Source organism: Bubalus kerabau, chromosome 1 (assembly GCF_029407905.1).
Source record: "Bubalus kerabau isolate K-KA32 ecotype Philippines breed swamp buffalo chromosome 1, PCC_UOA_SB_1v2, whole genome shotgun sequence".
Lineage (NCBI taxonomy): Eukaryota > Metazoa > Chordata > Mammalia > Artiodactyla > Bovidae > Bubalus > Bubalus kerabau.
The window spans coordinates 197,662,752-197,688,617 of record NC_073624.1 but is presented as its reverse complement, the minus strand read 5'-3'; the positions used below and the strand labels follow the sequence as shown (position 1 = coordinate 197,688,617).

Genomic DNA, 25,866 nt, shown 5'->3' with positions numbered 1-25,866 from the left:
AGGTAAGTAGAAAACGCTTCTTTTTACAAGGAAATAAGGTACATGAATTTATAGGAGGCTTATGGATTCATATGCTAGCCTTTCAAAGGCGACATTAAGCCTTTAATGTGAGCTATAATAGAAAGTACTAGACTTTTGTGTAAGCAGGTTTATAAAAATCATTTCCAGAGCATCTTAAAAAGGTTAGTGTGTTTCCTTTCGCATTTTATATGGGCAACAAAAAGCATCCAGTTACAACAGTATGCAGAACAGGTTAAAGAGAAGGAAACAGACACAAGCGGACCTTGCTGGCAGGAAGCTCAGCACCACTTCCCTGCGCTGCATGTACATGTGAACACAAACTAAACTCACCGAAATACATGGTGCGTTTAGATTAAGTGCTTTTTAAAATCCTCAGAAACATCCACATTGTGGAGGCACTAACAATCTAGGGTAGAGGAAGGGTGGGGGAGACTTTCCTTCCAGGGGGGATTAAAACAGCGAAGAGATTTCAATCTTGCAAAGCCTATAAGCACTGATAAATATTAACATGAGCTATGCTTTATCTTTGCGCTTTTGTTTTGGTTTCCTAAGTAAACCTAGGTTGAGCACAAATATCAGTCAAATGACACCTAAAGAAATCAAATTTAGGTGGGCATTTGCAGGGATTTACCACCTCTTCAGTAAAACATGACTTTTGGGGGCGTGATTTTTTTAAAAAATTTACACAAGTTTCGTCTACTTCGTGACTATGACAGCGCTAATTTTATAAGATTTAAAAATTTGAAGTTTTACAGCACAGGGAACTATATTCAACATCCCAAGATAAACCATAATAAAAAGATTATGGAAGTGTGTGTGTGTGTGTGTGTGTGTGTGTGTGTGTGTGTGTGTGTATGCATAACTGAACCACTTGGCTATACAGCAGAAATTAACACTATAAATAAACTATATTTGAATAAAATAAATTCTTTTTTAAATCTGAAAAATTATGTTGGATGCTCACAGAAATAAAATCCAGTCTCTTTCTTCACTAACATAGAAAATGTTAATAGAAAAACATAAGGAATGAACAACAGCATATTTAAAAGTCACTAGCTTGACAAGGATGAAAATACTTACACCTAAATCTTTATACCCTCCCTGCTTCCCTATTTCTATAACCCTCCTGCTGCTCACCAACACCCTCAAAAGAAAATTTGTAAAATGATGCTATCAGCTATGGATTTAGACTCAAAAATCAAGCCATTTCAAAAGGATCATACCAAAATAAAGGTACTATAACTTAGAAAGGATAAAAACAAAACAAGATCATGGTAAGCCAATTTAACATACTTAAGACTAATTTATCAAATGTGCATCAAGTAACAAGTAGTTTTAATGTTACAGAAGGAATGAGCTTTTTTATGGCCAGACAGCATACAAAGATATCATGTAGAAACAATACTTGTAAGTAACCAGAGTTATCATTAGGGTGACAGTTTATACACAAAAGAACACTTTGAGATAAAGGGTTTCACTTCCAAGATTAATGTTAAAATAAGAAACAGTGAACTGGGGAGTGTTCAAAATGATACTTCTAGAAAATAGCACTTTACCAGTGATTTCCTTAAGCCCACTGTCCACAATTGGATTAGAAGGAATACAACTACAACGGGATAAATGCCATGATTTCTGGTCTTTACTGTTCAATATAATCTGTTGTTGTTTGCTGTTCAGTGCTAAGTTTTTGCAACCCCAAGGACTGTAGCCTGCCAGGCTCCTCTGTCCATAGGATTTCCCAGGCAAAAATATCTAGCCCTAAAAAAATGAAAGAATACAGAAAGAACGGAAAAGACAACCTGAAATTCTGGTTGCCAGGCAACCCCTCTGCTATACCACTTCACTGCCCTGTCTGGAAAGTTTCTCTATTCAGTACCATGTGCTGTTCTGTGCTCAGTCATATCCGACTCTTTGGGACCCCATGGATTGTAGGTTGCCAGGCTTCTCTGTTCCTAAGGATTTTCCAGGCAAGAATACAGGAGTGGGTTGCCATGCCCTCCTCCAGGGGATCTTCCCAACCCAGGGATGGAAACCAGGTCTCCCGCATTTCAGGTGGATTCTTTATCGTCTGAGCCACCAGGGAAGCATTCAGTACCATGGTCACTAACTAATGAAATAGGAGATTTCTGTAGAGCCCCCATTATTCAAGAGAATGCACTGCTGATGGCCATTTTAAGGCTCTCCACCAACCACCACCTTCCCCAGCCACCTTCTTCCCACTTTTTACTCCCTTCCTCTACCACCACTATCATCAGTCCCTCTCATCTGAACAGAAAATTCAGCAACAGCCAGTGTACCCCTCCCAGGTGAAAGAACTTGAAGTTTTTAGTTTCCTGATCAGGCAGCAAAAAAGTGACAACCTGCCTCGGCCTTCCTCCCCTCTCTCTTTATATCTTAAAAAGTACACTTGGCTGAGCAGTTCTCACCATTCACTGGTTCAGTCTTTTGTGAAAAACAAGGGTAAGAACAGCTAAGCATAATCACAAAACAGAACACTGGGCACTCAATTCTTATATCTTACAGCCTCATTCTTTTACCTCCTGGTCCATAGGATTTGGTGACTGAATAAAACTTAATCTGTAAACAAATGGTTTGCTCTACAATTAAACCATTCATTCCTTTTTTTTTTTTTAACTGCTTGGCTGCTACCCAACCCAGAGACTTCTAGGTTCTTCCATTATTTAGTGATCCCAATGGTTAAAAGGCAATAAGCTCATTTGGAGTTTATAAAACTATGCACCGTCAACAAAAACATGTAATGTTTCCAAGACGCACAGTGGCTTCTACACACACAATGGGGAGCTGTGTGTAGTCTCCCCCAAAACAAAAATGCCCAGCCCCAATTAAGCGCCCTGGGGGCCTTCAAAGCAGTTACGCTAAATTGCAAATACAGCAACATCCACTTGAACTCCAATGGTCTTGTATGCTTTTCCTCCCAAGGTAGGGAAAAGGCTGGGGCAGACCAACCTCATTAAAGGGTAATTAGTGAACCCCAGGACTTGAGGGGCTAGCACAATCGTGCCCATTGTAAGCATTTCACCATGGGGCCACTCTTTTCTCTTGTTCTTTTTTTTAAACCCAGGAGGTCTCTACAATCTGAAAGGACCACATTTTAAATTTTTAAGGATTTAATCTGGCTCTTTTTTCCTACTACCAATCTTAGAGTAAAAAGAAAGGAAGCAAAACAAAGAGCGTTCCTACTTCTTTTGTAGAATTCCAGCACAGCTCAAAGTTTTTCAATAAAATAACTTGAATAATTCACATTCTACATACAATAAATAATTTAAGTTTACTTTTAAACAGTGAAACAAATGCTCTATCTCCTGGTTATAGAGATTGAAAACAACACATTAAAAAAAAGGACATTATAAATCAATCAATACAAGGCTTTTATAATTACATGTGACAATGTAGTGGAAAAAAATTGATTTATTTACATGTGAAGGTGTTATTTAGAAACTAATACAGAGTAATGTGATCAACATAACCACTTTACCATCAATAAAATTCTTCACACCTCTTTAAAACCATCATTACTGTTGATATCAATCTGCCAAGATGCTGAAGACTGAACACTACTATAAAATACACCAGTAAATGTGGCTGTTTACACTCTTTAAGACTACCAACCTTCTGCAAATACTAAACCTGAGATCCCACTGCCTTGCTACTAAAATTCACAGTACAAGAGAAAAGTAGTCTTTTAGGCGAGTAATAAAGCTAAATTTGAACTTCTCAGCAACCAAGATGTAAACAATTCTAATATTTACATACTATATGTAATATAATGGATGGATCAGTATCTTTGTTTAAAAACAACAACAACAAAAAACACTAAAAAGGAGGAAAGAGTTTGGAGTAAGTGACTTCCCTCAGAGTAGAACCACCCCCAAACCCAGAGTTCGAAACACTCCCTTGCAGTGGATTATGTAGGATAAGGGCAACTACAGTCAGAAGAAGCCATCAACTATGCCCACCGCAGCCCACCAGGTCCCACAGCTTCCAGAAGGTGTGCTCAGGATCTGGGCACAAACTGGGGGGAGAACTGTTAGTGCCCACAGTGATGTCTTTAACTCTGCCCTTGTATTTGTTAAGCCCAATTAATCACCTAATTCATTTATTTTTTGAGTATTAAAGAATTGTAAAGTGTTTAACAAATCTTTTGTGTTTTTACCGAATATTATAGAGATGATATACTTAGAAGCAAATTGTGTTCTGTTAAAACCTGGGCAAACATCCTTTTTATGTTTATTTTAGAAATACAAAATTGATTTGTGTTAACTTAAACACACACAGTACATTTTGGGAAATCTTCAAAAAGGTGGAAAAAGCTTATTATGAGATGGTGGAGGGACCCCACCGTGGTTATTGTGCTTCTTTAAAAAAAACAAAAAACAAAAAACAAACTCTTGTGTATAGAAGGCTTCAAGGGGGAAAAAATGCAAATCCTGGAAGTCATTCCCAACAGTTGGAAACTCTTGCCTCTTCAAGTAAATCCAAGGGCTCAAAAAATAAATATTCAAGAGCATTAATTTGTTTCTAGATGTGTGCGTGCAAGTAAAACAGCAGTCATAATGTGGAAATTTCAGTCACATTTTGCAACTAATTGGAAGCAGATTAGAATTCCGCCCCAGGGGAACGTTGTCAAACTAGAAGCAAATGAAGAAAGAGGTGAAGGCGTCGTGAAGAGCTGACAGATTTACAGCGCTCAGGGCTATAAACGGGTCCATGCTGGGAAGGAGGGCGCGGCCCGGCGGCGCGCCCCCGACACGGCCCCCACCACTCCCACCGTCGGGAGCGCGCGGCCCGGCCACGCCCCCAAGGGCCCTGGGACCTCCATCTGCTCCCCCAGAGAAACAATAAACCAGGCCTTCCTGAGAAATCCGTGGTCCTGATAAGATAGAAAACCTGCAGGCTGATAAACTCAGGAAAGAAGGGCAAACGTCAGAGGGAGAGAAGGTTTTTCTACCAGTGGGGGAGGGGAGCGAAAAAGCAAGCAGATTGTGGAGGATAATACAGCCATGGAGTAATGGAAACAGCTGCTCGCTTTCTACTTCAGTGTCTGGCATCTGCTGCGGCATCATGGGAAAGGCTGGTGAAGGATTTGGGCAAGGAATGTAAATGGAGACAATTGGCCAAATGGAGTTTGATGCGGAAAAGCTCAATTGCTCTGTCTTCAAATCATGTTGTTCCCTTCGGGGAGCAGAAACCAACAATATGACTGAACTCACATTCCACTTTCAAAGCAGTTGAAAGGTTTGGGAATGTGAACCGCTCTTCAACCAGTTACTTCAGATGTGAAACAATATAAAGGCATAAAGCCTCGTTGTTGGAACAGCCTCCATTTATCAAAGTGCGCGGTGGCTCGTCTTCTGATCTTCATGGAAAAGTTAAATCGGAGTCCTTTTTTCCCTATGGACTCCACTTTGAGAAAAATGTTGCTTAAATCACCGCTGCTTGCTTACTTCTGAACTGGCTCAAGAGACAATTTCTACTTGTGGTGCCTTATTTTCCCCTTGGCTGCAAAGATTCGGTTCTAATTTCATTTCCATCACAAAAGAATTTGCAAAGAAGGAAAATGAAGAAACACATAACTGAAGTGCGGCTGTGCTAGTCATAAGATTATAATAAAGCACAGATTTGATAGCATTATCCATGTACTGTGGTGAACCACACACAAATAAACAGTTCTCCATGAAGAATGAAAACCCGAGGCTTCTGTCCTTCCAATTCAAACATTATTGTTGCTTTTAACATGAGCCATCCATAAATCAGCCGAGGAGTTGACAGGAAATCCAAAAGTAATCTGGTCTGGCTAGGCACACTTTGTTTAAAAAAAATAACAATAAGATATGTTTACCAATTCATCCTGATGATGTTTTCAGTGAATGGATAAAACTATAAAATCCAGGCATGGAAACAAATTGTACTTTTATGCCAACTGAATTCAAACACGTAGTAGGAATAGCAACCAAAAAAGTATAGCCTTTCTGTAAGGGGAAAGCATGTAACCTACCAGGGAACGACTTAAGGACCTTTGAACCTGCAGTGACTAATGCAAAAGACAAAAAGGATGGATCTAAAGCAGCCAGAGGACCATATGTGCTTTCCTGAGAAACCAAACCAGGAGTTTTCCTTAAGCAAAAGGACACACAGTAACTTCTAGGAGTTCCTGAAAGTGTGACCAATTGGAATTTGGTCTGTTGCTAATTGAAGCATATAAAAGAGTCCATTTCTTAAAACACACTACACTTTTTTTTTAATTCACTGCCACATGACAAAAACCAGAATCAAGTTGACTGGTAGAAGATCAGTGCAACCAAAGACCAAGCTATTATTTCAAACTGTCAGGGGAAGGCAGTAAAATTGCTACCAGGTCTCCTTAAGTTACCCTTCAATAAAAAGAAGCCATCAGGGAAATAAGAGGAAAAGAAAACACATCAAAACCTTAAAAGTCCCTTTAAGTAAAATTATACGTCTGTGGCACCATGCCATCTGTTCTCTGGTTAACATAATAAGCCAATTCCACGACCTAAATATCTGCTTTCTAAAATCATTATGTATAACACAAAATATAATCAATATATTTTTAAACTGCAAAAGCTGCCTTTTATGGCATTATTGAAATATGCTTAAATGTCCCCATAGGCACATTTTTCTTAAGATGCTAGTGAGAATAAGGATTCCCAGGAGTTGCAGAAAGCCAGTGGTTGAGCTAGAACAGTCACAGTGAATAATAAAAAAATAGGGCTGGGAGGTAGGGATGAGAAAGAAGAAAGAGTAGCTTTGAAAAATCAACAGCAGTGTCTATTCATCACTTCCAACCCATTTGTTTGAGCACCCTTCCCTTTGAGTTCTCTATTACAACCAAAATATATATTATTAAATTTTCATTTAGCATCACAGGATGGAATGGGGTGGGGGGTGGGGGCGGTTCTTTCTGAATACCAGATGAGATCCACGTGGTTTAGGGGTCCCTAACCTATCAAAATATAAGAAGTATTTGCTTTGTAATCTCTTCAGTTCTTCAGGCAAAAGCCATAATCTATATCAATACTTTTTCAAAGGTTATGTCTAACCAAAATTTAGCAGGTATGCAGAACTCAATTCTAGGAACAAGGTGCCAATCTCCCTGTCTTGAGTATCCTTTATACACCCCAAAACAACATTACAAACAGCCCAAATGATGATTAATCTACTATGAATTATTTAACAACCCTTCATTCAGTTGCAAAGGCTTTGTTCCCACTGCAAAACCTTTAAGGTTGAATTAAAAAGAACTGGCAACAGAGAGCAAGAATCCACTAAAGAAACATCATCTGGAAGAGAGACATGGATGGATATAGAGGGGCCAATTACTTTGTAGCAGAGTAGAACAGAAAAATCAACTGTGACTTTTTAAAAAAGAATAAAGCCCACAGTAACTAAAAACTCCCAATCCACTCCCAATCCAACAGCTGTGTATGAAATTATAACATTTCTATACACATGTCTATGAAATAAATACCAGTCACAGGGTACCAGTCTGATCCCTCTAAGAGCCTGTAATGATGACCGAAGTCATTCCTGAGACAGAGATTTCACCTGTTCTCTTTCCCTGTAACTTTAAATGTACGGATTAAGAGGATATTATTATTAACAATAGTACTAGTGAAGAGGGGTTATTTCTACTCTGCTGTTGCTAAGGATCTCTCAGTATTTCCTTAGTTCTGGTTTCTGTGTTCTACAAGAATGCAATACAAGTAACTTAGGAATCAACTGTTTAGTATTCAAGCAAAACCCTTGATGTTCAGATCACCGGCAAGTTCAGAGTGCTGGCAATCAAAACTATGTTGTGCTACAGTAATTACTATGAAAAACTTCCAGTGCTTAATATTAAAGAATAGAATAACATGATCGTTCCACCTCTTCTGCACATCTAGAGTGTGTTCAACATGGCAATTATCTCTGTTCAAGAAGCAGAGTTTAAACTGCATTGAAACTCAATTATAGCCATGACTTTTTAAACATACACTTCAAAGGCAGGTTTCATCACATTCAAATCACTGAGCAAAATCTCCCCAGCTTAAAAAAAACTAGTTTTTATCCCTCTCCCACGAGACCTCTTCAAGAATAAAAATGATTTCTTTTTAGTTTTTGGACCCACTTCTTTCTTCCTTTATTTAAGTAGAGGGATGACTGAGCCATGGTGAAAGACAGAGAGAGATCCCATCTGATAAAAGCATGGGATGTGCAGCCCTCCCAAATGTCATTACCACACCACCTAGAACTGCCACCATTCTTAAAAACCAGATCACACACTTGTTAACAAAAAACACATTACTTTGCTACTTTGAAGAATGCAAAGCAACTAGGAGTGGTAGATTTATGATTTAAGTGTTCGTGGCTAAAATAGCTTTCCAATTATCAAGAGCCTCTTAGGAAGAGCAGGAATGCATGTGTTAATGACCGCAACCAGGGGCTCCTTCTCCACTTTTTTGTCAGAACCCGGCACATCCTCCCTGCAGCTTCACCATTAACATGTCTGTTTCCTGTCAGCCCACTCAGAGATAATGTCATTTATCTCAGGGAGGCACAAGCCCAGTCATTAGCTTCTATAAAAGACCTCAAACAAAGGCCGGATAATGTTTTACCCAGGGCTCTTACTAAAACCAGAACCCAGAAGCTTGGCAGTCTAAAAGTCAAGGGCTCCAAAGTTACGGTCGTTAAAAGAATATTTTCCTCATGATCAACAATCCCAGACTAATAGCTCTAAACCAGAGTAAGGTCTATGGAGAGCAAATACCGGTTCAGGACACTACCATGTACAATTAGATTAACCGATAAACGCTGACCAGAGCTAGCCTGGGAGAGCCTTTGCCCCTCTTGCCTCCAGGGGGAAAATTGACAGAATAATTCAGATACTGACTAAATAGTTAGATCTTTGAAGAACTGACCCCTCATTGTGATTGCCTGCAGGAACTGAATAACCATTATAAAGTGTTCAATGGCTGGGCTTCTGGAAATCTTTTAAATAAAAGTGGAACTGGTTAAAATAAATGTAGGAACATATGTTTTCACAGTGTTGCTCATATTACTGCAATTCTGAGTTTCTATGAAGTACCAGGTGAACTTTTTTTAAATTTAAAAAAAAAACAAACAAAAAAAAACAGGCACACACAGGCACAGTCAAAATTGGAGCAAATCTCAGCCATTCAACCCATGTTTTTCATGCTGAAAATGAAGAACAGATGGTTCTTTCCATGTTGTTTGAATCTGGTTATTGAACACCTCTGTGGTTAGGGAGATTTCTGCTTAGCACTTTCGGCATACATTTCATTTACTAACTATAAAATGCTGCTTAGGAAAAATAAGTCTTTATAACACTCTAATTAAAACCATCTTGCAGCCAAGCAATTTTACTTGAAGAGCATTCTTAACCTCATGACATTTTGACAATCAATCCCTCTAGCCCACCCTCCCCTTCTTTTTACAGACTATTTGCAAAGTTATTAAAAGTTGGTAAACATTATTTATCTCTTTTAGCACAATCAGTTGTTGAGTTTTCTTTTTTTTTTACATCTCTCCAGCAAACCCAGCAGATCTCAGATACTATGCTCAGAACCCAGTGATGTGCCTGGCCATGCAAATATTCCAAGCTTTCATGGGTTCTCACAGAAGACTTCCTTGGGGAAAGGGCAGCCCATCTCAAAAGCCCTGTCACCCTATGAAGAAGCCAATAAAAAGAAAGGAGCTGAATCAATGCTGATTGGGAGCTGCCCTTAGTTACCAACCTTTTTAACAGCTAAGTCCCTTATGTAGCTTTCCAAACAGTTTGCTGTCCAACAACAATGGACTTTGTTCTTTAATTATAGCAAGTGACCTTTCTGCCCTTTTATTTCACAGTAGATAAACTGTGCTCTCTAACTAGAATTTGTAGGGGGCACTGTATTTGGGGGGAACCCTATCATTCACAAAACTCATTAATCAAAATATGTTCTTCAACTACTCATGCTCACTTAGACAACATGCAAGAATTCCCTAGTGAAGTGTAAAAAGGCTTCTACAAGAGAATAAAATGAATGATATCCTTTATAGACAGGTCCATTTGTAGATACCACATGTAGGCTGTTAAGGACCAGCTTAATGAAAGCAGCACAATATTACTAAAATCATTCTCTTTGCTAAATAAATGTGCACTGAATAGTTAGAACCCCAGACCCAAACATAAGATTCCCTGTGCTTCTAATGTGTATCTGAAGTCTCAGCTGTTTTTAAGAATTCATCTATGTATTTTTTAACTTGTCAGTGATCAAATAAACCCATATCCCATACTGAACTTTAGCCCGGCTGATTGCCTGTGTCTGATAAGTCAAAACTATAAGACAGTTAAGGAGGACACATGCAGAAGAGCCTCAATGCAGGCTATTATGCTTCAAAAGAAAAGGAGGGGGCAGGTGGAGAAGCAGGTTTTAACAACCAAAAGCCAACCTGTCAAATCTACTTATTCAGACACGTCACTGGTGGCTTAACCACAAAATGGGCTATAGAAATACAGCTCAAACATCTTAGAATTATGGCATGTTTTGATTTTGTTCACGTATTAAGGGAGTGGCGACTTTTACAACATACTTGTGGTTTCCACATAAAGGAGTAGAATGCTCATTGATTTAATTAGGTTTCATAAGGTCCAATTTATCATGTTTTACATGACTTTCTGTAGTGAAGAAACAGAATAAACAGACCAAAAATAGACATTTAAGCATGCTGTGAAAATTAACCAGTGACAGCAAGTCTTATGAATCTCCTGTGAACCATCCAACCAGGGAGAAAAAAAAAAGCACATACACCACACTGCACCCCCCTCTGGTTTTCACATTTGGCCCCTTCATGAGCCACATCCGACTGCTGAAAATTAATCATCTTCACTTTTGAGACACTTACTCTTCACAACCCAGATAATCAAACAAGGCTTTGAAATTAAAACATTGTACAAAAACGTCAAAAAGCCTTTCTCAAAGGATGCCTCAGTGTCCGAATTATCTGGTCAGGTAAAGCGTGTCCTACTAAATCTTTCCCTCAAGAGGTCTCCTCCCATCATTAGAAATTATTTTCTAAACTGAAGTCGAGTTTTAAACAACCAAGAGTTAGTGGCACTGGAGTTACTTCCCTGGGAGGCATCTGTACAAGGCAGTGCCATTCCCGTGTGCCAAGGAGGAAACATTCTTAAGAAGAGTCCTCCTGGGGTGGGGTGGAGGTAGACAGGAAGGCTGGAACCAGCTTCCAGACCCTGGGCCACCACTACGGGATTCAAGGCCCTGAGCGCCACCCCTGAAGGGCCGCTGTGCCCACACCAGCAGCTGCGGCTGGCAGTGGTATGAATCGAAATACACTATGCTTGCTCCCCTCCTCCACCCCAGATCTGCCATGACTTGTTTGCTCTTCATTTAGGCCATTCATATTATTACATGTATACTGCTCTGACTGAAGATGAGTTGCATGTATATGAATAATTTAATTCTTTCATTTTTCATCCAGTTTGCTCTGTGACTGGAAAGTGAAAAGAACACAAAAAACTGGAGAACCAACACCATGCTCTAATCTCCGTTGCCATGACAGCAGCCTTTGAGATACTAAAATGTCCCGATTGCCAGCTAAACAAAATTGTTGAATGTGAACATTTGGCTGGAAGATTAAAAGGCTAAGGGGAATGCAAAAGGGCAGTACCTCCCACATTCCAGGCAGCAGTGAATCCAATCAAATGGCTCTGACTCCTTAACCACAGCCATTGTGAGCACTGGATTAGGGCAATTCATCTAGATAGTTAGAGCAGATTAGAACTGCAATTTGAAGACTATTGGCAACAAAAGTAAATGCACTACTGTACTAATAAGACTTCAGAATGCCCTTTAGCAGAAATTGTGGGAAACTCTACATTTCAGCATAAGAAACAAAACCTGGATTTTTTAAAAAATGTATTTAAATTCATCAGTTCAAAATGCTGTCTGACCAAGGGCTTATGGATTAAAGAAGCAGGCATGCAGAAGGTTTTTTTTTTATTTTGGCATCATCTACACCTTAATGTACCTTCATCAACTTCTAAAATTATAAAACCAAAACTTCATTCCTGTACTCCCATTTAAATCTTTAACAGAGGAAAACAAAAACATTTAAACAGACAGCGGTGAGTAATTGGACACAGAAATTGTCACCCTAAAACATTTCACATTTCTGATATGAGAAATAGCAAAAATTAAATTATTGAATAAGCATATATATCCAAACAATCATGCCACAAACCACATGATGTGCATTCTGCTTCCGCAAGGCACAATCTACAGTATTAAGAGTTAACTTGATAGAGTCAGCACTTCTCCCCCAGCTCACTCGCAACCTGTTCAGTGGACTGAGTGCCTTCAGCTCTGGGACTTTACTTAATGCACAGTAATTGCCAGAGCATTAAGTCCTAGGCCTCCAGCACTAAGCAGCACAACAGTGGGGGAAATTTTTCAAAGGCAGTATCTCACCAGACTTCCAGACAATGACAAAAGATGGGTAGAAGGGTCCAAATTACCTGCATCAACCCTCCCCACTGCTCAGATGCAACACATACTTAGAGTATCTTTCGGCTCTGTTTTCACATTTCAGCACACCAATCCACCAAGTCTATTTCACTTTTCTTACCAACCTTTCAGCTCCCTGGTCAAGCTAGAAACCCAAGCGATAACACTCTTTAAATCTCTAGCTAAGAACTGGGCAAGGGAACAAGGAAAGAGCCCTGGCAGCCACCAAAACCATTCCATTCTTGCTACACAGTTATGAAACCAGTGACCCTAGGATACCAAGGTTTCATTCAAGAACAATAACAGGATGATATCCTTTAACAGGGTTATTTTGGAGAACATCATGAGAAAATAAATGTGTGGAGGGTGGAGTGTAAGTTAAAATCCTAGACATACTTCTATGGTGAGGGAACGTGAACCCTGCACCTAAGGACACATTACCAAAAATACTAGGACATGCACATTAAAACAGAAGACGGTTCTCCTTAGGGGAGAAACCAGGACAAGAGGTACATGGGTCCAGGAGCAGGTTTTCTATTAAAAGCACATCGCAACTGGCTGACTGGCCAAGAGCCCTTGGGTAAGGCAAAAGGTACTTAGAGCACTCAGACCCTCCCACCTGAGCACCCAAACACTAGCACCAGAAGCAGCAGTAGCAGCAGAAGCAAGAGCTCAACACTGCACCCAAGTAAGCTACCCCAGACCAAACGTTTACAGAAAAGATGCACAGAAGAGAAATCTCACAACGAACCAGAAAGCACGAAGAAGTGCAAGGCACATAGAGGCACACCCCCCAACCCCCGACTCCCACACAAATGCACACAAAGAGAAAAGTAGGAGATCTAAGAAGGCGACTTTATCCTACCTTCTCAGTTTTCAGTTTCTTGATTCGCCTGTGGCTCTCCTCCTCCTCCTCTTCCTTCTTTACCAACATAGAGTTTCCCATGAGCCCTGAATCCGGGGCACTTTTGCTAACTTCCCCAGCAGCCGTGACGCTGCCACTCCCAGTGCCCCCGCAGTGGAAGGGGCTCGCGCCACCTCCATTGCTCTTGGCCCCAAAGCCATAGAGGTGCCCCCCGGAAGGGGCCTGGCTGCCACTGCCATTCTGGTGGCCCTGAAGCAGGTCGTGCTTGTCCTTCCTGGATTTCCCCGCATCCTTATCCCGCTTGGCTCCTCGGCTGCTCTGGCTTTTACCTGGCTTCTCCTCTTTGCTTTTCCCGCAGGAGGCTGCCCCCGCGGTAGCAGCGGAGGTGCCGGTGCTGGTACTATTGCTGTTCGGGTTGCCGCCGCCGCCGCCGCCGCCGCTCACACTTTGACCCAGCGCTGAATTCATGCCAGTTGCCTCTCCAGGGCGCCCTTGGACTTCCTGCCTCTTGCCAGTGCCGCTGATCTCGGGAATCCCATACAAGGCAGCAGAAGGCAGAGATTTATTAGCATCCTTAGAAGTTTTACTCCTTTTCACTTTTGATTTGCTGGTCTCTTTGTGCGAATTCCCCTGGGGAGCAGAGGGCTGAACAGAAGCAAATTTTAGGCCATCAGCTAAGGCTGCGGGAGCGCCGGCCCCACTGGAGGCCAGACCTCCACAATCCTTAGAGTTGCTGCTGCTAGTAGTGTTGGTGGAATTATTCATTTCAAATTTCTGTCTGTCCTTCTCCAAATCAGCGTCCAAATCAATTATTAAATTTCCAACCCCGATTTCCCAATCATCGCCACTGTCATAAGTATCAACCGTATTTGGATCCACACCTTTTCCTGCCGTAGAAATGTTCACTGACATCCTGAAGATGAGATCTCTAGAATAAAAATCCGATGAACTTTCCTTTGGAGATGAGGGGACATTCGTTTAGCTCCGCTGGGCTTTCTCTTAAAAAAAAAAAAAAAAAAGTCTTCTAATCTTCCTCTTCTTTTTCCTGCCCCAGGAATGGGTCCAGGGATTTTACACCCTTCAGTCCAGGTCCACTTTTTCCTGTGAAGGGGGAAAAGTCGAATATTTCTTGTCTGGGTGTTACCAGAATAAAAAACGATTAATATTGGGGAGTCAGTAAGGGGTACAGGGAAGGATGGTGAGGAAGGTGGCTCATGTATTGTCTCCACAGTCCAATATCAGGTTTAAAGAAAAATAACCAAACCCAAAAAACATACCCATGACAGTAAGCATCTTACAGTAGCTAAAAAAGAAAAGCCCTTTATCAACGACACAAAGATAATCACTTTTAAAAGGCATTAAAATATCTTAAGGATCTGAGTGAAGTCCAGAAAGGTTTAAGGAAAAAAAAAAAAAAAAGAGTTTAGCTTTTTTTTCCCCTAGCAAATACACATGATAACAATCCCAGAAACACAGGCTGAACACTCAGACAAGAGGAAGGAACACGTTTTAAACACCCTTAAGCATGTCCTAGATCTTAGAATTTAAAAGACCAGACCCTGGAAGTTCTCTGAGGCTAGTTTCAGAATGATGTTGCTAAATTTTCCTCATTTCTAATTTTATTACTTCTTTTTACAAATTGTCTGGGCAATCTGTTTTTTGTTCCCAGTAAGGAACAGAAAAAACAACCAATAACCCCCCACACCCCATACACATGCCCCCATCTCCTATCCTCTCTTCCCCAATAGTTTATACCATTTTATACACACATATCTTTAAGATCATTTCTCTATTTTAAAAAAGACAGTGCTAAATAAAAGGCTAAATATCTGCCTTTTGAGGAAAAAAAATTACATCTAAACAATTCTACCATACTCCTAGGTCACAGACTGGCTCAATCTGTTAAATATGGTGCTACTGACTGTACGGGAAACTGATTAAGACATACACTTTAAGTGATCTGCGCCAAGGTGGCCTCAATGACCGCAAATGAGTGTGTGTTTGACAAAGATCAGTTAAAACGGTTTTTAAAGGGATCAGCCCCTTTTTAACAGTTGATTGTCAAGGAAAAAAAAATAAATATACATACACACACACACAGACATTGCTTACCTTTAATCCTTTATCATTTTTTAATTAGGCCAGCAAATCAAAATGCCTTTCCCACTCCACTCGGCAAACAAGCCTGTGCCTCATTTTACTTAAACACCAAATGATCAAGAAGGAACGAACCAAATAACACATCTCAGCCAGAATAATCACTCGATAACATTATTCCACCTCCCCACCCCACCCCCCCTTTTGGCAAACGGATCAGTCCTTTTCTCAAAAAAATGTGTCACTGTACAGCTGGAAGATAATGTTTCACATTCACAACAGAAGCACCAAAGGGTTTTTTCCCCTCTTAACAAGCATCGAGAATAATAGTTTTAAAAAAGAGAGCGCTTAGAGAAAAAAGTTTTCCCAACTTCTCATTCCGCCTTCAGTTCCAGACTTCAGAGTCACCGTGATCAGTAAGTAATGATCCCATGTAGCAAACCTACAGGCGTCCGCTAGTACAAGACAGAATGTGCTAACATCGGGATAAATTAGTGAAAGGGAAGAAAGAATAAGAAGAAAGGACTGAAAATCTGGGCTGGATTCCGCCTGTTAGTCGGGAAGTGGCATTTTTCCGCCCGTCCTGACAGATTTGATTTCTTGAACTAACTTAAGAGGAAAGGAGGGGGGGAAGGGGTGGGGGAGAGAGAAGGGACCGAGGGGAAGGAGGAAGAGGAGGAGGAAAGGGTGGGATGAGAAGCTGAACAAGAGGAGAAAAAGAAAGGTGTGGAGGGGGAGGGGAGCAGATGATTCAGTGAGCTGATAAACCAGTTAGAACAGCATTCGCTCGGGGCGGGGGGCGGCGGGCGGCGGGGTGGGGAAAATAACGGCGTTTAAAATTGGTTCAGTCTTCGAAACCTGAAAGGATGTGATGTTTTCCTGTTTTATGTTGTTTTAAGAAAAAGGAACCGAGTTCCTAGTATAGTCCCCGAGGGGGGGAAAAAATCCGCTGTCGCTCAAGCCAATCAGTCATGTGGTAATTCGATAATTAGAGTAAAAAAAAAAATTTTTTTTTTAAGGCGACCTTTTTCAGGACAGTTTTTCCCATTTATAGTCGCAGCAAACCGTGCGTCTCCTTTTTATTTTTCTCTCCTCCTCCTCCCTCACCCACCACCTCCTGTGTTTAGTCAGATGGCCCCGGAGCTTGGCTTAGTATTTTTAATTAGCTGGCGTTTGGAAGCTAAAAGCAGTAATGAATTGTTGATGGATTGGAAGTGGAGAGTCGCTTTGCTGGAAATGTCGGGGCTGGGAGAGGGGGATGGGCGAGTTAGCAACAACCAACCATCTGAAAGGAGCGATTTTGTTACAGTGCAAGCCTTTCACATCACGTGAGGATCAAGGGCTCAATTGGTTGTCGTGAGAACAAAAATGGTGACAAGCGTATCAAGAAAATACTGATCTGGTCTTTAAAAAAAACCTAAAGGTCTCTCCCCTCCCCCTACATACACTCGCCCCCCCCCCTCCCCGCCGCCTCCCCCCCAACCCCCGCCCTTGCAGTGGGAGCAGCTACAAGTTATGAATGTGAAACATTTCTCGCAGATCTAGGCTCTCGGAAGTTCGGAAGGAGTGAAATGTAATGAGCACAAGAGCAAAGCAGATGTTTTAAAGAAACACCTTATAAACCTTTCCTCAACTTATCTCCAATTTGTCGGCTTTGCCAAGGGGCCAGGGATGGAGAAGACTAGTCGAGCTGGTAGGGCACCTCCACGCTACTTGGATTTTAGGGAACCCCCCCACTCATGTCTTAAACAAAGAAAAACATTTTACTAGCTCCAAGCCAGGTCCTGTAATAAACACACCATTGTTACTATTTGTGGGTTTGTTTGGGTTGGGTGGGGCATTTTTTTCCCCCTTAATGGTGTTTTCGCAGCTTGCTTTTTAAGGAGGTGGAAAATGGTAATTATAACCATTACATGTAGTGGGTGACTATTCCCTTGTTTAATATTAAATTATTGGGCACTGGATGTGACAAGAGACAGAAATCGGCTTGTTCTGCCCTTGCCCCCATTTTCCTGGCTCGGTTTTGAAGAGGGTCCTGCCCAGCTAGGACAGGAGAGGGAGAGGTGAGGTGCGCTAGAGAATGGACACTGCAGATCAGGATTTGTAACTGTGTCACTTTTATTCTCCTTGGGTGAGAGCCCCAAAGGTAATTTACTCTTAAGTTACCCCGAGTGCCCAGTCAAGCTTAATTTGTGTGAAGAAGTTACAAATGCTTCACCCTCCACTGAATAAAAATTCACCCTTCTTGGGTTGTTCTCAATGCAAAAGCCAAACCCTGTAACTAGTTCCTCATTTCAATGCATAAAACTCGCACATTCCCCTGCATGAAGTCCCCGCTAAGTGCTATAGAGAGACACACCACGCAACCGTACTTACGGTCTGTATTGGATCGAGTTGACCTTTTCCTTCTAACTGCATTGAATGTGTTTGGTTGCAGCCGCTTTATTTTGGAAATTATAATCTCTTCAACAAATTTATTATTAAAGAAGATGGACCATCAAATGTCACAGACTGTCCTGTGTATTTTTTTTTTATAAAAGCAAAAATTAAAAGAAAAAAAAAGGAAAAGAAAAATCCCCCTGGTGCACACACACAAGCTTGTTCTGCAACACTGAAATCAGGACTGAAACACAACACACACACAGGGGGAGTGGAGCAAAAGGAGCTCTCAGCCTCTATACCTGAAAGGGACTTTTCTTTGTTCCCATTGCCCTTTCTCATCGGGCCAATCAGAGAGCAGCTTTTATGAAACTAGGCTCTCTCATTGGTTAGCTGCTTTCTCTTGGCTACTGTAGGGGGTTGAGATATACACACGTATAAAACACACACAGAGAACGGGTGGGGGTGCGGTGGGGGGTGGTTGTGGAGACAAAGCGTTTTATTTTCCAACCAGATTGGGGTTGAGGAACCTCCTGCAGTAAGATGAAGAAAAAAAAATGGTACTCCCGTTTCAATTACTACATCATTCACATAAAACACTTATTTATTAAAACAAATCTCAAACAGGCTGCGAGGAGAGGATGTCGGTAAATACAAGTTTGATTGTGTTATCTTGAGGGAAATAATGTATGTGATCGCTCGGTGGCACAGGGAAGCCAAATGAGCCACTAGCGCCTAGCGAGGAGAAAAGGGAGGCTGGCTGTGTGGAAATGATTGCGAGCATTTTGCTGGCTTCCCTTCCGTGTTGCGAGGACTCGGCAGCGCGAACTCCCAAGACTGATTTTCTGTATTGCAGCTTCTGGCTTTCAACCCTCCCCCACCACTTTGCCCTTCTTCCAATTTTTTTTTTTTTTTTTCTTTCCCTGTGTCTCTCATTTTACTCGCTGATTAAATAAGAAAAATCGATCTGGGGGTGAAGGCGGTGGTGGGGAAACAAGTAACCCTTTTGTTCCCAGGCTTCTGGTCCACAAGCAATGAAGTGTGAACGCTAGCAACCATTTAACCACCACTACGTGAATGGTTCTTCCCTGGAATAGTAACAAAGCTTTCCCACCTGGTCCTAGGCAGCTCCAAAAAAATTAAAAATAAATAAGGTCCCAGCCAACCATATTAACACCTCGGGCCAGCCTCATTTTTTAAAAAATCGATTTGTGGGAGATAAATATACTAGGAAGATTAACCCCTTTAAACAGTCCCTGTGCCATTTTTAAGCCGAGGGATTGTCAGAGTTCCCCTTACTCCAAATATTTAACCCCCTCTTGGGGAAAGCCGGTGTCAAAGTCCTCAGAAGGCAACACAATGCGATTCACTGAGAACACGAAAATATTTTAGAATGTATTGTAGGACAAATGCCAACAACCAAGTTAATGGAACTCTGAGGTCACAGGACAAAAGAGGTTAATATGAAATAACAAGTTCAGTATTGTACTGTAACAGTGAATATACTTAAACGAATGTATTTATATATATTAAGCTTTTAAAGCACTTTTAGTTTTAATTTTTCATTTTTATTTTCTATCACTTTTAGGAGCTGTAATATGGAAATTTTAAAGTCAAGGGTGACTTTTCAAATTGAAAGCGTCATGATCCTCCTAGTTTTAAAGATTCAGCACTACTGGGTTTGTAATTTCTGCATGACAGTTACAATTTAAGAATGTGTCTTAACTGAGTCAAACTGGACACATAAAGTGAATTAGAGCTAGCAGAAGATTGCTTATGATGTAAATATTCAGTGATGACCTTGTGGATCAATAAAAATATGTCACATGTTTTAGGTAATGTCTATGACTCGTGTTTGAACTTTCAATATCTTTAGTTCATTCTTTTAAATGCCAATTAGTTGTTTCACTACCCAAGATGAACTTTATTCAAAGCTGCAAATAGTAATAAACAGCAGTTTCCATCCCTTGCTGAGGTACATAAACCAGAGGAATGAATCTATAATAGTCCTTAGATCTGCCTAAAAAGATTTACTTTCAAAGCAAAGCTATACATTGATAAATAGGGCAAATGAGATAATCTGATACCCACTTACCCCCTATTTTAACTTTTATATTTGTTGTATATTTTTGAATGGACAGGTTTACAATTTGTGTGTGTCCCATTGCTAATAGAGCATACATACTGATTTTGAACTCTTCTTCTTTTAGAAGAGTGGTTCCTCAAAGGACCAGATCACTCAGGCACTTCCTGTATCCCTGAAGGATCATCTACATTTCAGCCTTTTAAAGTCCATGGCTACCCTGTATATTGTATTAGCTTGGAAAAAATCAATAATTAGCTTTTAAAACAACAAGACTCAAAAAGGCACAGAATTAAGACCTGATGAAGTTCAAAAAGGGTAGAAGCACTTCTCCAACACACTTGGTTGGTAAAAGCAAATCATAGGGTCTGCCGTGTAGAATTAGTGTAACTAAAACCAAAGTTTAGGCTTCCTAATACTCAAATGATCTGATCTAACCCTAACTTCAAACAATACCTAACCCTAATTCTTAAATCCTCTCTAATAAACCCCACTTGGTTAAAGATAAAGGCTCATGCCAAATTCAATCACATATTTAACCCAAACCATTTTTGATAAACTCAAGCATTTTTCTTCCATTCCAACATTTCCACACTCCATTCATACCCCACCCCCACCTCCTGCCCTCCGAGTTCTGCCAAGAGGCTTGAATCAACCAGAGTTGTTCTGCTGGCTTTGTGCGTGTTTGTTTTGTTTTGTTTGACAAAGGGGCCAATCAAGAGACATCAGAGGGCTATCAGCTAATTGATGAATGAAACTAAGATAATTAACTACTGCTTAGAAAATAAGAGCTACTCCTCACACAAATTGGGAAGTTCTACCATATTCTGGAAAAGAAAATTTTATCTTTATCTCTTATCAAGATAACAGGGAACACACCAGTTTGTATACTGATAGCCATACACTTAATAATACCAGTACACTGTTGTATAACATGTACACTTTGTAATTTTACATTTTAGTGCCTGCCTGGTAGAGGGGAGGAGCTGTCTGGAAAGGAGTCCAGGAGAAATGACCACATGGGAAGAGCAGAAGGATAGTGTAAAAGGAGAAGTTAAAGAGTCCTATCCCATCTCCAGCAACCCCCATCACCAACTCTGCCCCTGCAAAGTTACTGCTTCCATTCCTAGGTGATCAGAAGATCCTGGCAAAACACTTTTCCTCCTTTTTAAGAACAGAGAGCTCAATGCTGAGGAGGCCAGGGGCTTCAGGCAGGAGCACAAGAAAACACAGTGATCTTTCTCTGGTGCCTATTTCCTCAGATTTATGCTATATCACTAAGGATCAGAAATAATTCCTTGGATTTTTATTTATTTAGAAGGGAATCTAAATATGAGTCTAACTTTTCTCAATCTATGCTAACCTTGACACTACGAAGGTACTCCAGACCAAGGGGGGGAGATAGAAAGCAAAGCTATTTGAAAGAAAAAAGAAAAAACACTACCTGGAAATTGACTTGTATTATGAGAAAAGAAACTTAATTTAGACATAATGAGAAACTCTCTGGCTGCCCAGGAAGATTATGGGGATAGAGTCTTATCTGTCTGGGCTTATATATGAACAGACCTGCCTCAAGGCTGTGGGGAGTCGACCTGGTTTCTAGGGAGTATGTGATTCATTGAGACACCCACACAAACACTAGGCATTCTTCACTATACATATGGGTGACATCCTAATTTCCTACCTGAAAGGGAAAGTGAAAGTCACTCAGTCTATCCGACCCTTTGCAACCCCATGGCCCATACAATCCATGGAATTCTCCAGTCCAGAATACTGGAGTGGGTAGCCTTTCCCTTCATCTTCCCAACACAGGGATCAAACCCAGGTGTCCTGCATTTCATGCGGATTCTTTATCAGCTGAGCCACAAAGGAAGCCCAAGAATACTGGAGTGGGTAGCCTATCCCTTCTCCAGCGGATCTTCCCAACCCAGGAATCAAACTGGGGTCCCCTGCATTGCAGGTGGATTCTTTACCAACTGAGTTATCAGGGGCCTAGGAAAGATTTTTTTAGAGAAAATTCTGTCTTTTCACACATGCTTCCTAAATCTAATTCAAGTTTCTGTATTTTCAACAATAACCAGCTCTAGACAACTGTTCCCCAAAAGAGATGAGCACTGTTCTTGATCAAACATTTAATGTTTTTGCAATATCCTGAAACACCACTGGACCAGGAGAAAGTGCCAAGCAGCAAATGTCTAGTGGAGAGAGAGGGTCTGGCATAGAAGTATTTCCCATCCTTCCCTATGGGGGATGGGAGTATGGAAGGAAGAAAGACACGGATGGTTTTCACATTGCCATGGGATACTCCTCATGAGAGACTCATGGACGTATTGATAGACATTTGGTGAATATAGACATTTACACACACTGTATAACACAGCTGTGTTAACTTTTCAAGTCATTTCTATGTCCTATTAGTTCACCTTCAATTTAAGCTCTTTAGAATAAAACAAAGGAACTCTACTTCCAAGGGAAGGAGAATAATGTCTACCTTCCAAAATCTTTATAACATGGTTCTGTTTAAACAAACTGAAATGATATAAAGGAAAATTTCCATGCTCTGATTTACAACTACAATGAATTTTAACAGTAAAGAAATGTCAAGTTAAAGGAGGAATTTCTTTCTATATGGGTAGGTATTTCCCCATTCCTTCTCCCAATTCTCAACCTGAAAAGAATTAAGCAGCAAATCTTGTCCCTTTAATGCCGCAGAGTCCTGGGGAACCCAGCAAAATATTGCAAAGCAGCACATTCTTCTAAAGGAAAACATTTGTATACTGCTCACATTCAGAGAACTGCGATGTAGGTCAGTGTTAAGTATCTGAAATCTTACCTCTGTTTGGCTGGCCTTTCTGGTGTGTGGTGTGTGCTACTATATCTGAACGGGTGCCCAAGTAAGGTCTACAGATCGGTTAGCAAAGGAAGGCAATTTACATCTCATGTAATGAAACCATTTCTGGAAAAGGATTTTTCTTTTATGCCAGTGGAGACTGGGTGCATAAAGAAGATCAAAACACAAGCTACATTTTTTAAACTACTTATTGGAGATTGCTGTTGCTGGTTTTATTACAATATGTATTTTACAGATTTAGGTAATAACCCTGATTTTTCAAATCGACCTCTGTTTAGACACGTTTCACTTTGGGCTGTTTCTTGTCTGCAAAATTACAGTCATTTGCACGTTATTACAGTGAGTAGGAGACAGATTGTATTTAGCGTTGGGTGGGGGAAGGGTTATTATGGGAAGTGATCTGCTACGGTCAGCACATAATTTCAGCCTGAAGAAAATTGCTTCTGAATGGCTGGTCTGTTAGCTAGCCAAGGAATGGTCACTGGGAGAGACTGAAAAATGCTTCTGCTTAATCTGCATTATAGAATTATTCTCATTTCCAGAAAGATGGTTTGTGGAAAAAATGATTGTAAAATCAAGTTTAAAAACATGGAGGTGAAATGTCACTGCTCTATTTGAATCTAAAACAACTACAACAAAATACAAACCCACCAGGCAGGAGAGGGCCAAAAGGCAGCAGGATACAGCCATGTTCTACTCCATCTTTCCTCCTAGCTTCCCTTTTTCTGACCCCCCACTCCACCGCCGCTTTGGTTGTTTTCAAAAATCTTTATGATTTAATGACAGTGGATTTTTACATATGTGTAAACATTTGCGAGAGTAACACCGAATGCATTGATAAAGGTATAATATCTCTTGCTTTCATACATACATGACTACAAGAAAAAGATTTCCTAATATAGCTTCTTTTTGAAGAGTAGCAAAATTCCCTTAATTGTGAGAGTGTTTCATATCCTTTTGGTGCTAGAACTTAGGGATTTTTCGACACTTTGCAAACTACATTGTATTTGTCTGTATTTCACAAAGCTGACAGATTAATAAAGCAAGGATGATTGCCTATCAGAAATTATAGCCCCTGTCTAATTTAAATTGAACCCATATGAATCACCTAGGAAGTCTTAATACTTGGTTAGAAAAAAATCAGGAGCCTTAGGTTTATTTTAAAGAAAAATAAGAGTATGATTATACTCAGCTCCTTGGCTGCCGAGTATCACTTTTGTTGTGAACAACTGTGCCTCTTTTGTTTTCAAAACAAGCTTTCCTAAAGGATGAATCACTACAATCATTTGGAGAATATGCAATAAACAACAGAAAGCCAGAAAGTTGTTTTGCTATTTTCTCAGCAGAGCATTTCTGTCCCATCCTCAGCTCAGCTGAGCCTCCAGTCCACCAGCCAATCATCATTATGGAAATATGGTTCTCAGCCTGCTGATTGGCTGATTCCTGGGCCAGTATGTTACGGTTTCTTCAGCTCAATGTGCACTGCATGCCAGCCTGCTCTGTGGACCCTGTTCTTCCAAAAATATTTTAATCGCCTTTCTTTTCTTTCCTTCTGTCTTTTTTCAAGATTCTTAAAATTATCCAGGGAAGAACTTTGTGTTTTTTTAAAACATAATGACCATACTGGGGATCTGCTAAGAATAGAATTTAATGGCCAGGGACATTTCTTCTAACCATATTTTAATGTTTTCTGTTTACTTGGGTTCTCATGGTGTTTCCTTGGATTTTAGAGGAATTCCCACACAAGTTAAAAGAACGAATCATTCTAATGTATGCCTTAATTTCTTTATCTTAAACATTATCTGTCCCAACTAAAATTTTTTTCTCTAAGGTTTTTAAAATTTAAAACATGAAATTAAAACCCTTTTAAATTAATACTGAAAATTAATCATATCAAACCATTTTTAGGGGGCTTCCCTGGTGGCTCATTGGTAGAGAATCTGCCTGCCAATGCAGGAGACACAGGTTCAATCCCTGATCTGGGAAGATCTCATATGCCATAGAACAACTAAGCCCCTGCTCCGCAACTACTGAGTCCATGTGTGGCAGCTACTGAAGCCCACGTGCTTGGAGTCCATGCTCGGCAATGAGAAGCCTGCACCACAACTAGAGAGGAGCCCTTGCTTACTGCAACTAGAGAAAAGCCCGAGCAGCAATGGAGACCCAGCACAGACAAAAATAAGTAAATCAAATACAATACATAAAAAAATTATTAAAAAAATATTTTTAGGAGCAAAAAGACAATGTATTTTTCTTCATAACTAAGGCATCTTATCTATAATTTTTTAAAGGTTTAAAATTTTGCCTTATTATCCCTCCAAACCCACAATGTCTTAAGGATGCACAACTTTTTCAAATTTAAAACAGGTTTGTAATTCATGATAGTGAATACTAATAATGGGAAATATACATGTGACCTACCATGTTCCAGAAATTCTTCTTAAAATCTTCATAGGTGTTGATTCATCTAATCTGCATAGCAGCCTCATGAGACATAATCATCAGATGAGGAAACTGAGACAGAGAAAAGATAAGGAACTTTTTCAAATACTGAAGCTAAATCTTGGTGGAAACAAGATTTAATGTAGGAGGCCTCACCTGGATCTGAGTGCTTAACCACTGCACTCGACTGCCACCAAAACATGGTTCCGGACAAGAGTTCCACCCATTTTGTGGAATATAATAGAAACATTAGCAGGTGACTGGCAACTTCTCTTCCTGAAAGAATAATGGATTCAACCGCTTTTCAATCAAAGAAAAGTCATTGTGTCATTTTTCCAAGACTGTGCCAAGCAGAAGTCATGGCACCTAAAACTCAGGATTAAAAAAAAGAAAATCAGTTTCTTGTTACTACACAACTGAAATGTTCTAAACATTAAAAAGAAAAATTACAATGGGTAGCAGAGTGAGGTTAAAAATGACATGACTGGTCATTTTTGAGACTGGTAATGTAAACATTGGGATCATAATATTATTATTAATGTAATATACACATATATATTTGGAAATTTTTATATTAAAAGTGAAA

At 40.3% G+C, this 25,866-nt stretch overlaps 1 protein-coding gene across 7 annotated transcripts in view; it reads right to left on the bottom strand.

Moving 5' to 3' along the window:
- ZNF608 (zinc finger protein 608) overlaps positions 1-25,514 on the bottom strand; it is a 116,212-nt gene extending 90,698 nt beyond the window's left edge. The window contains exons 1-3 of one of the 7 annotated variants that reach the window (XM_055549038.1): positions 25,437-25,514; positions 25,260-25,352; positions 13,429-14,529 (exon numbers count right to left, since the gene is read on the bottom strand). In XM_055549038.1, the coding sequence (XP_055405013.1) occupies positions 13,429-14,340 (912 nt within the window). In that variant the 5' untranslated portion in view covers positions 14,341-14,529; positions 25,260-25,352; positions 25,437-25,514. Of the gene's footprint in view, positions 1-13,428; positions 16,787-17,901; positions 18,102-25,259; positions 25,353-25,436 lie in introns of those variants that run through there. The other 6 variants (XM_055549047.1, XM_055549072.1, XM_055549080.1 and 3 more) reach the window with 6 other exon arrangements.
- Between the last annotated feature and the right edge of the window lie 352 nt (positions 25,515-25,866).